At 38.8% G+C, this 12,230-nt stretch overlaps 1 protein-coding gene across 2 annotated transcripts in view; it reads left to right on the top strand.

The window, feature by feature from the left end:
* The window catches only part of palm3 (paralemmin 3), a 79,821-nt gene that overhangs the window by 43,160 nt on the left and 24,431 nt on the right, over positions 1-12,230 (top strand). For both annotated transcript variants that reach the window (XM_061983760.1, XM_061983759.1), the window contains exons 2-3: positions 4,475-4,527; positions 6,459-6,539. In XM_061983760.1, coding sequence (XP_061839744.1) covers positions 4,483-4,527; positions 6,459-6,539 — 126 coding nt within the window. In that variant the 5' untranslated portion in view covers positions 4,475-4,482. The remainder of the gene's footprint in view (positions 1-4,474; positions 4,528-6,458; positions 6,540-12,230) is intronic.

Below are 12,230 nucleotides of genomic sequence, written 5' to 3'. Positions count from 1 at the left end.
TAATAGTAGTTTTAGAATGTGCCGTGGGCCTTTTAAAACATTAGCTGCGGCCCGCAAATGGCCTCCGGGCCACACTTTTAATAAAAAATGTAATCTGATAAGTCTATTGATAAAAAGCAGAGCCTGGCGACACATGCACGTTTATCATAACGCACAGTCAGCATCTCTGCTTCAGTAAACAATGACAGTGATGAAGTCACTGTCAGCGATGCGAGCGACACTTGCTAACTTGTCAGCTACTTCTCCAAGAGACTCCTTTTTAACACTCCTGGCACATTAACACTTCTTCAAAAGGCATATATTTGCCCCGTTTGTTGACCTGCAAAGTATGTTTTTGGAGTGGAGGGTGCTGGTTAGCTTGACGCTAACAGCTAGCCTGTCTCCATCCTTGAACGATGTCGATCCAGCGGGAAATAAGGGTGAAGTTTCAATGGACGCACAAAGACCAAAACAACTCATTTACTGGAGCCATGGCACAGGATCAAGTTAAAAAGGTTGCCTTTACACTCACCTTAGTGTTTACCATGAAGTCTTTCTTCTGACAGCCCCTCGCGGTAAAGTTGTCCGAGTGCACACTGAGGCAGTATTTGTCATTGATAAAACTTTCGGCGAATCAAAATGTACGACCAATAAAAACACAGTAAACGGGGACGGAAATTTGATGCGGCAAATATTAAAAGAACAAAACACCGGCGGAAAGATATACTCGATAAAAAAAACAAGCAAACTGGAGTTTTGACCCGAAAAAGGCAGTGTCGGTAAAAAAATAAAATAAAATCTGCGTCCTGGGGACACGCGGACTTCCGGAAATGCGCGTCCTTTCTGATTTCAATGCGTAAAGATATACAAAAAGTGCGTTAACAGCAACAGTGTCTTCAAAAAATTAATTAGAGACAACAGTCGTCGATGGCGGCTTCTTCTCTGTGTAGTTATTTGGTTATTCATCAACAGAAGCATGATGAATGATTTAAAAAATCGATCTCTGCTGTTAACTCCATTCCTGCCAGGTTTGTTGTGTAATGGTGGGACTAAGGTTGAAAGGCACACCGCTACTAATAATGCACAGCGCTACTAATTAATTAAAAAAGGTAGGTACGGATGGATTTTAAAAAAATGCATTCTAAATATTAAATAAACTTAAATAAAAGTCTTCTTAGAGCCCCCATAAAATCCAATAAATAACATTCAAAAAGCGCCAACAATACTCAATTTACATTTTGTGACTTGAATATTAACTCAGTATTAGTGATATTGTTATTATAAGCACTAACGCAGACAAACTATTTATAGCAGAGACGTAATCACTTCTGTTTGTCTGTTTACATCATCGAGTGGTCTGCTGTTTCCTCGCTTCCCAAAATTGGCAACCATAAATCATGAAGCATTCAATATAATGTAAATGTAATTAAAGCTGTCTATTCTATTCTAACTTAATTTTAGATTACGTCAAACTATATGTAATATCTAAAATAATTAAACTGTTCTTTGAGTGCAATAAGAAAAACCCATGCGTTAATATCCTTTTAATTTGAATTCCAATCTTCTAAATTTTTTCTTTGAGTGCAATAAAAAAAATGTATGTTTAATCATAAGTTTTATCACAAGATTGTCTGGAAAAATGAGGCCAAATTGGCCAATAATGACATTTTGTTTGTGGTCGCCTTTATTTGAAAAAGTATCAAAGTAATGAAATACATAAAGATATACATCTTGGTACCAGTACCAAAATATTGGTAGAGGTACCAAAATACTTGTGTCCGGACAACTTTAGGTGGGACATATGTGCAAACGTAACTACGTAGTCGCTTACGTGCCCGAACATAAACTATGCAGTGACGAAGCAAGTGGTGTCCCAATTCTTAGGGACGATTACAAAGCCCTACCCCTTGTTGCTTAAGTTTTAGGGTGTAGTGGTAGTGGGTGTGGGCTAGTGGTCGTGAGTGAGGGGGAACTTTGGGATTGGGCCTTAAATTGTAGCCATTAAGGAAGTTTAAGTTCCAATTTAAGTAAAAGCAGTCTGGATTCCTAAAAACGTGTGTTTCCTTTTTGATTTTGGAACTATGGATAGTTTCAGGAATTTCAATTCCCACAGACATGAATACTCCCATGACCCTGCACAGGATAAGCGGCATGATCTTCTTCCTTCCGCCTGATATTATTATCTTTTCAGCCTATTAGTATCACCCTAACCTCGCTCTTCTGAGAGCTGTCTGAACTACTGAACCACCGGGGAAGTTAGGACGCTGACTGACCGCAGATTACATTTTAGCTCCAAGCGTCTTTTGAGAAACAGACATAAGTTTTAACATCACCTCATTCTTCTTCTCATCTTGTCTCTGCGGCTCCTGCAGTGGGTCCGACCATCTCAACTTTTCTTCCTCTTTGTATTAACTTTTTATCAATGTCAGCATCCTTGCTCTGTCCTACTGTATTACATCTAATTGTCGGAGTCAGTGTATGTCTTAAGGGAGCTCCTCAATATCTCTTCATTCAGAGCTGCCAATTGTGTTTGCTTGTTTATCTCTGGCTGGGGCTATGTTGAGATGCACCGCTCTGGTCCCTCTGGAGGCTAATACTGTCAGCTGCCACCGCCACTTATTAAGAGCAGTAACGATACTTCTGTAGATACTACATTTTTAAAACACAGACATTCCAAAATATTGGTGCTTGGAGGTGGGTGAAATGGCCTAAAATCTGTATCCTGATATAAATATTGCGGCCTCCTACCATAATTATATATATCACAATATATTCAATATTATGTATTATATTTGTATTATATTTTGTATTATGATGAAATAATTATGCAAACCCTCCTAATTTAGCTGCTGACGTGCAGTAAAATTGTGCATCATTTATGGTTGTATTATTTTCTCTAAATTATTATACATCTACTTGCTAATTTACTGTTAATATCTGGTTACTTTCTGTTGTAACATGGTCCTATCTACACTTCAGTTAAAATGTAATAACCACTTATTCTTCTATTGTTTGGATACTTTGCATTAGTTTTGGGTGATACTACAAATTTGGGTATTGATGAAATACCAAGTAGATACATTGGTAGTATTGGTTATACCAATGCTGATACTCATACTTAAAATTTTCAAGATCACTGAATGATGAAATTCTTGCTCACAATTATAATCAGACAAAAAGCACCTAATGGCGGTGTAAAAATATAAATTAAATATTAAAATTATTTCCTACTATTGGCTCTGATTTAAATCCCTAGATTTGTGCCCTGAAAGTCCTAATGTGTCCCGGGACTTTTTTCCCAATTGTAAACAATAACAAAATGATGAAAGATTTTGTGATGATAAAGTAGTATTGACTATATACGGCTCTTATACTTGGTATCGTTACTGTCGATATGTGTATCGATCCACTCACCTTTGTTTATATTCAAGTGCGCTAGCTTGCTGTTAGCGGTTAGCATGACATATTGTTTACTTCTACACTGTGAAATGTAGCATCTATAGCTATTCCTCGTCCTCCATGGATACTTGTAAGAAACATAGTTTATGTGCCACCATCATGGCGAGGATGACTAACTTAGAAGTGGCTTTGCACTGTGGAGGGACGTTAGCCGCTGGCAAGAATGCTATATTGCGTTACGTTCCTTCGCTTGTAGCTGTCAAATTTGCGGAACACAGCTAGAATGTGGCATTACCATGCATTATCATGATATAAGGATAGTGTTAATAGCTCTATTGTTGACTAAATGTATATTGTATAGCCCAGTGTTTCCCAAACTGTGGTACGTGTAGTACTAGTGGTACACAGGCTCCATCTAGTGGTACGCCAAATAATCACTTGATTAAAGTACAGTGTTTTATTTCCCTATATTCAATTACAGTGTTACTGTTCAAACTGTGTGTACTGTCACAGTGGCCGAAAATATCACATATGTTTGTTATATAAAACCTATGCCTTGTTTTTAATAAATACTTAAGTCTACTACGCTACTGCATTTTAATGATGGTCATTATGGTGGTACTTGGTGAAACAATTTTGAGAACCACTGGTATAGCCTGTCGTTTATATCCCGATTGACATCGACCTAAGGTGTCTTTTCCACAGAAACCAGCAAAGCACAGTCCAGAAAAAAATTACACAAGTCCTGAAATCACATAATTAGATACGGTCACAGTGTGACTTATACAATATATTTCGAACAGTGACAATTGCTTTCAATGGATGGACTATAGGGAAGGAGTACTGAGTCACACCCCAAAGCCAACAGCCATTGTCAAATCTTTTGATGTTGCCTCTGAAGCAGGTCGCCAATTTCGTCTGTCCTTTTCACAAAGTCTTTGCTAGACACAAAACATAGATTTCTCTTTTTTAGCTAGTGTAAAAGTGTCTATTGTTTCTTCTTCTGATAGTTTGTGTTTTGTCACAATACTGTGAATAGATCTGCTGTTCTTTAATCCCTCGTCTTTAACCTCTGCCCCCTTTGCGTGTGTCGCAGGTGCCAGGATGGATGAGGCGCAGAAGTACAAACACCGTCTGGAGGCCATTGCTGTAAGTCCACAATAAAGAGCTGTTGGTAGCTCATAAATAATTCATAAAGATTGGAAAAAACAACATCAGGTTGCACAGGACGCTGTGGGACATCGTGTTGTTGGTATTAAGAGTGACCGTGGCACAAATACACCTGTGATGGTTCCTCAGTTATGTTTTATTCCCTGTGATATCGTCCTGTTGATTAATTCGCCTGTCATCATTAAAAATTGTAGTTTATAAATGATGAGATTTGTACACGCAAACCAACAGGTGGCGCCAAATGGCTTGTCCCAAAGCACTGTCACACACACACACACACACACACACACACACACACACACACACACACACACACACACACACACACACACACACACACACACATCAGAAAAAGGTGATAAATACAGAACCACCATCAATGAATAAAATATTTTGGGGTTTATTTGTCTTTAAAATACTTTTACAAAACGGGTCAAGAATGATTGTCTTATATTTAGGTTAATACAATAGTCCATGTATTTTATTTTATTGTATCTATGCATTTTACTAAATAACCATGTTCAAGTATGGGGATGTTAATGATTTTATTAATTGGATGTATAAATTTAATAAATAAATGATTACATTAAAAAATACATATTATTAATGGGGTGGTAGATATGCTCCTGTTTCCATGTCAGTGTCATCTTAAAAAGGGACATATGATAATTGAACCCACATTTAAAACATTTCCTTCTGGTCGAGATAATATGTATTCCATATGCTTTGGTGTAAATTTTGTTTCACAGTCACATTTATAACCTACTTTCTGTGTATATCTGCAAGATGTTCGATTTTGGAGGCGTTCCTAAATTGCAAATTAAATCATGCTCCACCCTCTCCAAAAGTATAATAATTGATCTTTTGAAAATGTACAGAGTTTAAATATATATCTTAAAAACGAACGCCACCTTCATAAACAGTATATAGATTCACCCGGCTACAACATTAGGGACACCTGCGCTCTCTGATCGATTCAGAGTGCATAAAACAAGGTGCTTTTAGCAGCATTTATATCACTGCATGTTGCACGTCTGTGTTATAATGCTTGTAAAAGCTCACGCCTTATACATATGTACGTACATATGTATGTATGTATATATATATATGTATGTATGTATATTCATGTATGTGTGTATGTATATTCATGTATGTGTGCATGTATATTCATGTATGTATGTATGTATGTATATATATATATATATATACATATATATATATATATACTGTGTATATATATTTATGTTTACATGTATGTATGTATATATGTATCTATATACATATATGTATATTTATGTATACATATATGTGTGTGGGCATATATATATATATATATATATACATATATATGTACATATATATATATATATATATATATATATATATATATATATATATATATATATATATATATATATATATATATATATATATATATATATATATATACATATACGACTTGTCCAGGGTGTACACCGCCTTCCGCCCGATTGTAGCTGAGATAGGCTCCAGCGACCCCAAAGGGAATAAGCGGTAGAAAATGGATGGATGGATGGATATATATATATACTGTTACAAGTGGCCCTCTCACTGCAATGTGGCCCTCAATGAAAATAAGTTTGACACCTGTACTAATGCTACCACAGTGGATGTTTGTGTAGATGTAGCGTAACGTACGCCTTATTGTTCTTTATTTGGCATCAAACTAATTGACATTAAATCAACACCACCTTGCAGCCAACTCGTGCGCTCCATTTTTGTTAACATTGCTTGAAGAGACAATTAACCAACGACCATATTCTTAATGATGCATTATTATGCCCACCGCCAATCTGGCTATTCAATTTATGCCACGATTCTTTCTCTTATGCAATTTCTGTCCTTCCTGCCGCCTCCATGTCCTCTTTCAGGAGAAGCGGCGGCTGCAGGAGGAGCAGGAGCGAGCCAAAAGAGAGATGGAGGACGAAAAACTGAGAGTGCAGCAGCTCAAGGTCTGACACCTACCAAGGATGACTTTAAATGTCTCATTTCATGTCACACACACACACACAATCTTCATTGGACTCATTCTGACTTGTTAGAGCGCAGATAGCCTTCATGTGTTTCCTGTTCACACACTCTCACCCCCTTTTTGCCCGGGTGAAATGTTTCCACCCAGAGAGTGCCTCCATTGTTTTCACATCATGTCTAAACTGCCTTTCCCACTTCCTACTCTCCTGTGTTACGCTGCCTGCGGCACATTCCTCAAGTTGTGCACAATTTAGCTCGGCCCGTCTTATTGCGCATGCAGGTACGACTGCATCTGCACCGCGTATCTTAGTGCAGTGTTTTTCAACCTTTTTTGAGCCAAGGCACAATTTTTGCGTTGAGAAAATCCGGAGGCACACCATCAGCAGAAATCATTAAAAAATGAAACTCAGTTGACTGTAAAAAGTCGTCGTCGCAATTGTTGGATATGACTTTAAACCATAACCAACCATGCATCAATATACAGGTAAAAGCCAGTAAATTAGAATATTTTGAAAAACTTGATTTATTTCAGTAATTGCATTCAAAAGGTGTAACTTGTACATTATATTTATTCATTGCACACAGACTGATGCATTCAAATGTTTATTTCATTTAATTTTGATGATTTGAAGTGGCAACAAATGAAAATCCAAAATTCCGTGTGTCACAAAATTAGAATATTACTTAAGGCTAATACAAAAAAGGGATTTTTAGAAATGTTGGCCAACTGAAAAGTATGAAAATGAAATATATGAGCATGTACAATACTCAATACTTGGTTGGAGCTCCTTTTGCCTCAATTACTGCATTAATGCGGCGTGGCATGGAGTCGATGAGTTTCTGGCACTGCTCAGGTGTTATGAGAGCCCAGGTTGCTCTGATAGTGGCCTTCAACTCTTCTGCGTTTTTGGGTCTGGCATTCTGCATCTTCCTTTTCACAATACCCCACAGATTTTCTATGGGGCTAAGGTCAGGGGAGTTGGCGGGCCAATTTAGAACAGAAATACCATGGTCCGTAAACCAGGCACGGGTAGATTTTGCGCTGTGTGCAGGCGCCAAGTCCTGTTGGAACTTGAAATCTCCATCTCCATAGAGCAGGTCAGCAGCAGGAAGCATGAAGTGCTCTAAAACTTGCTGGTAGACGGCTGCGTTGACCCTGGATCTCAGGAAACAGAGTGGACCGACACCAGCAGATGATATGGCACCCCAAACCATCACTGATGGTGGAAACTTTACACTAGACTTCAGGCAACGTGGATCCTGTGCCTCTCCTGTCTTCCTCCAGACTCTGGGACCTCGATTTCCAAAGGAAATGCAAAATTTGCATGGTTGGGTGATGGTTTGGGGTGCCATGTCATCTGCTGGTGTCGGTCCACTCTGTTTCCTGAGATCCAGGGTCAACGCAGCCGTCTACCAGCAAGTTTTAGAGCACTTCATGCTTCCTGCTGCTGACCTGCTCTATGGAGATGGAGATTTCAAGTTCCAACAGGACTTGGCGCCTGCACAGAGCGCAAAATCTACCCGTGCCTGGTTTACGGACCATGGTATTTCTGTTCTAAATTGGCCCGCCAACTCCCCTGACCTTAGCCCCATAGAAAATCTGTGGGGTATTGTGAAAAGGAAGATGCAGAATGCCAGACCCAAAAACGCAGAAGAGTTGAAGGCCACTATCAGAGCAACCTGGGCTCTCATAACACCTGAGCAGTGCCAGAAACTCATCGACTCCATGCCACGCCGCATTAACGCAGTAATTGAGGCAAAAGGAGCTCCAACCAAGTATTGAGTATTGTACATGCTCATATATTTCATTTTCATACTTTTCAGTTGGCCAACATTTCTAAAAATCCCTTTTTTGTATTAGCCTTAAGTAATATTCTAATTTTGTGACACACGGAATTTTGGATTTTCATTTGTTGCCACTTCAAATCATCAAAATTAAATGAAATAAACATTTGAATGCATCAGTCTGTGTGCAATGAATAAATATAATGTACAAGTTACACCTTTTGAATGCAATTACTGAAATAAATCAAGTTTTTCAAAATATTCTAATTTACTGGCTTTTACCTGTAGCTCTTGTCTCAAAGTAGGTGTACTGTCACGACCTGTCACATCACGTCGTGACTTATTTGGAGTTGTTTGCTGTTTTCCTGTGTGTAGGGTTTAGTTCTTGTCTTGCGCTCCTATTTTGGTGGCTTTTTCTCTTGTTTTGGTATTTTCCTGTAGCAGTTTCATGTCTTCCTTTGAGCAATATTTCCAGCATCTACTTTGTTTTTATCCTTCTTCGTAGGGACATTGTCTATTGTCATGTCATGTTCGGATGTACATTGTGGACGCCATCTTTGCTCCACAGTAAGTCTTTGCTGTCGTCCAGCATTCTGTTTTTGTTTACTTTGTAGCCAGTTCAGTTTTAGTTTCGTTCTGCATAGCCTTCCCTAAGCTTCAATGCCTTTTCTTAGGGGCACTTACCTTTTGTTTATTTTTTGTTTAAGCATTAGATACCTTTTTACCTACACGCTGCCTCCCGCTGTTTCCGACATCCACAAAGCAATTAGCTACCTGCTGCCACCTACTGATATGGAAGAGTATTGCACGGTTACACTGCCGAGCTCTAGACAGCACCGACACTCAACAACACATAATTTGCAGAGTATAATTACTGGTTTGCAAAATATTTTTTACCCCAAATAGGTGAAATTAGATAATCTCCCACGGTACACCAGACTGTATCTCACGGCACACGTGTGTGCCGCGGCACAGTGGTTGAAAAACAGTGTCTTAGTGCACCCATGAGTTTGTTGACATTGTGGCCGTTCAAGCTGGTTGCAGCGCACTTTAATTTTTCATGAACTGATACTTCCTCCCTTCGAGAGAGCTCCAAGTACATTTATTAGCATTACCTTTAACAATAGTGTTGCAGTCATTAAAAAAAAAGGAGAATTTGCGGCCGGGTTATTGTCTTTTACCTTCCGCTTAATCTGTCTCTGTTGATGTCATCGTTAAAAAGGGAAGTATCCACATGAACATTGCTCTGGGCCTCATAGGAATGTTTGGAGGTAGTCTGCATCTAGCAGGCAAGGTAACAGAGACGAGCTTGTGCTCTGCAGCAAGAGAAGACAAAGATGGTTTTGTGCCCATTATGGTTAAGGGAGCGAGCAAATAACTTATTGGCAGACTATTTAGAAACCTGAGGACATGGCTGTAGTGGAGACGGAGATTTCAGAAGCAAGTCATAAACTTCACGTGCAGCTGTGGCCCCGAATACGGTCCCCGTTGGTGCTTTGTGTAATATTTGCTATTTTTGGTTGACTTATCTTAATTAATAAATGTATATTGTAAAGTGTGGCACAGTAGGTCTCTCCTCATAAACCTTAAGGTAATAGGACCTTCCCTAATTGCAGAGAAAAAATATGCTTTCTGGAGCACACAGTGCTTTTGGAAAGTATTCACAGCGCTTCACTTTTTCCACATTTTGTTATGTTACAGCCTTATTCCAAAATGGAATAAATGAATTATTGTTCTTAAGAATTCTACACACAATACCCCATAATGACAATGTGAAAAACATTTTTTTTTATTTTGCAAATTTCTTAAAAATAAAAAATAAACACATATGCATAAGTATTCAGACCCTTTGCCCAATACTTTGTTAATGCACCTTTGGCAGCAATTACAGCCTCAAGTCTTTTTGAGTATGCTGCCACAAGCTTGGCACACCTATCTATGGGCAGTTTTGCCCATTCCTCTTTGCAGCACTTCTCAACCTCCATCAGGTTGGACGGGAAATGTTGGGTTTGATCCAGAATGTCTCTGCACATTGCTGCATTCATTGTTCCCTCTATCCTGACTAGTTTCCTGCTGCTGAAAACCATCCCCACATGATGCTGCCACCACCATGCTTCACTGTAGGGATGGTATTGGCCTGGTGATGAGTGGTGCCTGGGTTCCTTCAAACATGAAGCCTTGTATTCACGCCATAGAGTTTAATCGTTGTCTAATCAGACCAGAGAATTGTATTTCTCATGGTCTGAGAGTCTTTCAGGCGCAGGTTGGCAAACTTTTTACTTGCAAAAACTTTTGTTATTTTGTTATTGTCATTATGGGGTATTGTTTGTAGAATCTTGAGTACAAAAATATGTGTTTAAAATGTTGGAATAAGGCTGTAACAAAGTGTCGAAAAGTGAAGCACTGTAAATACTTTCCAGATGCACTGTATGTTGTGGTGTTTTCTACATACTCCCAAGTTTGCTTTCAACACAATTGAAGGTAGCTTAAGAGCTTTGAATAAAAAAAAAAAATTTTTTTATTAGTTTTTCTTAAGCTGCCATGCTTCCACTTTGATTTTCTCTTATGTTACTACTGGCTGTCTTTATGATTTTAATTTTATATTTCATTTTGTAACCTGGAAACATGATGCGGTGCTCTCTTTGATACATTTTGTATAATTATAGATGATTTATGTACATATATCCGATCTAATTCGTGTGATATCTAATTAAGATTGGGCATCGTTTGAATTTGGTCGAGTCCGATTCTTTTTGGACGCAGGGTGAAAAATATACTATGAATTTCTTGCGGGCCCTTCTTAACTAGTATATTGATATCATTCCTTTGAAATGTTTGCAAGCTAGGGTTGCATGATCGCGGTAGTTCTGATCCCAGAATGCAGAAGACAGTGTACAGGTTGAAGGTAGTTAATATAAGACCAGGCAAAACACAAAAACTATTGTGCAGGGAAGGGCTCGCAAAACAAACCACCAGTGCAGTTGGGAATGCACGTAAGACTACTTGGAAACATTTGTCAATCACTCACTGTATAAATGTGACACAAAACGAACAGCGTTAAACAGTTCTAATAATACAGCACAATATGGCTAGCTTAAGAAGCTCACTGATTGCAAATCACAGGCAGGTGGCTATAACAGCACTCTGAGGCAGGGGTGAAGTCACTGCACACTAACAGTACAGAGAACAGGAAGAGGAAACAAAATACGAGCACTAAACAGGAATTAAAACACGGAACACAGGAATTACATGGTGTGAAGTTTCTTTCCACAGTAGTACACTTTCATATGTCACTAGAGCACAAACCGCTAGCTGACAACTAGCATCCCAATTGCTATCTGACAACTAGCGCAGCAATCACTAGCTGACAAGTATGGCATTAATCACCAGCTGACAATTGGCGCGTTAATTGTTAGTTTGCAACTAATGCGCTTATTGCTAGCTGACACCTACCTAGAGCGCTACTTGTTCGCTGGCATTTAGAGGGCTGATCGCTAGCTGATAACTATGGCATTAATCATGAGCTAAAAACTAGCGCAGCAATCGTTAGCTGTCGTAGATGATGAAATTAATATATTAATATAACTATTTATTCGTGTTATATGGTATTATTCATTCTAGGACTGGGCGATATATCAAATATACTCGATATAGCGGGTTTGTCTCTGTGTGATATAGAAAATGACTATATCGTGATATTCGAGTATACGTTCTCACGCAGTTGCTTTTAGTTGCGGGCATTACACTACATGCGTTTCTCACTCTTTCTTGTCTCTCCTTCTCACAGAGACATAAAACAAGCACACCTTCTTACATACGTCACGTGCTGTTTCGCGGAGCAGAGAGGTAGCAGCATGGGTAAAGTTAGCTGTGGTGCGAGTGGGAGA

The sequence above is a fragment of the Nerophis lumbriciformis genome, linkage group LG25 (genome assembly GCF_033978685.3).
Source record: "Nerophis lumbriciformis linkage group LG25, RoL_Nlum_v2.1, whole genome shotgun sequence".
Taxonomy (NCBI): Eukaryota; Metazoa; Chordata; class Actinopteri; order Syngnathiformes; family Syngnathidae; genus Nerophis; species Nerophis lumbriciformis.
This window is presented reverse-complemented; position numbering and strand designations above follow the sequence as displayed.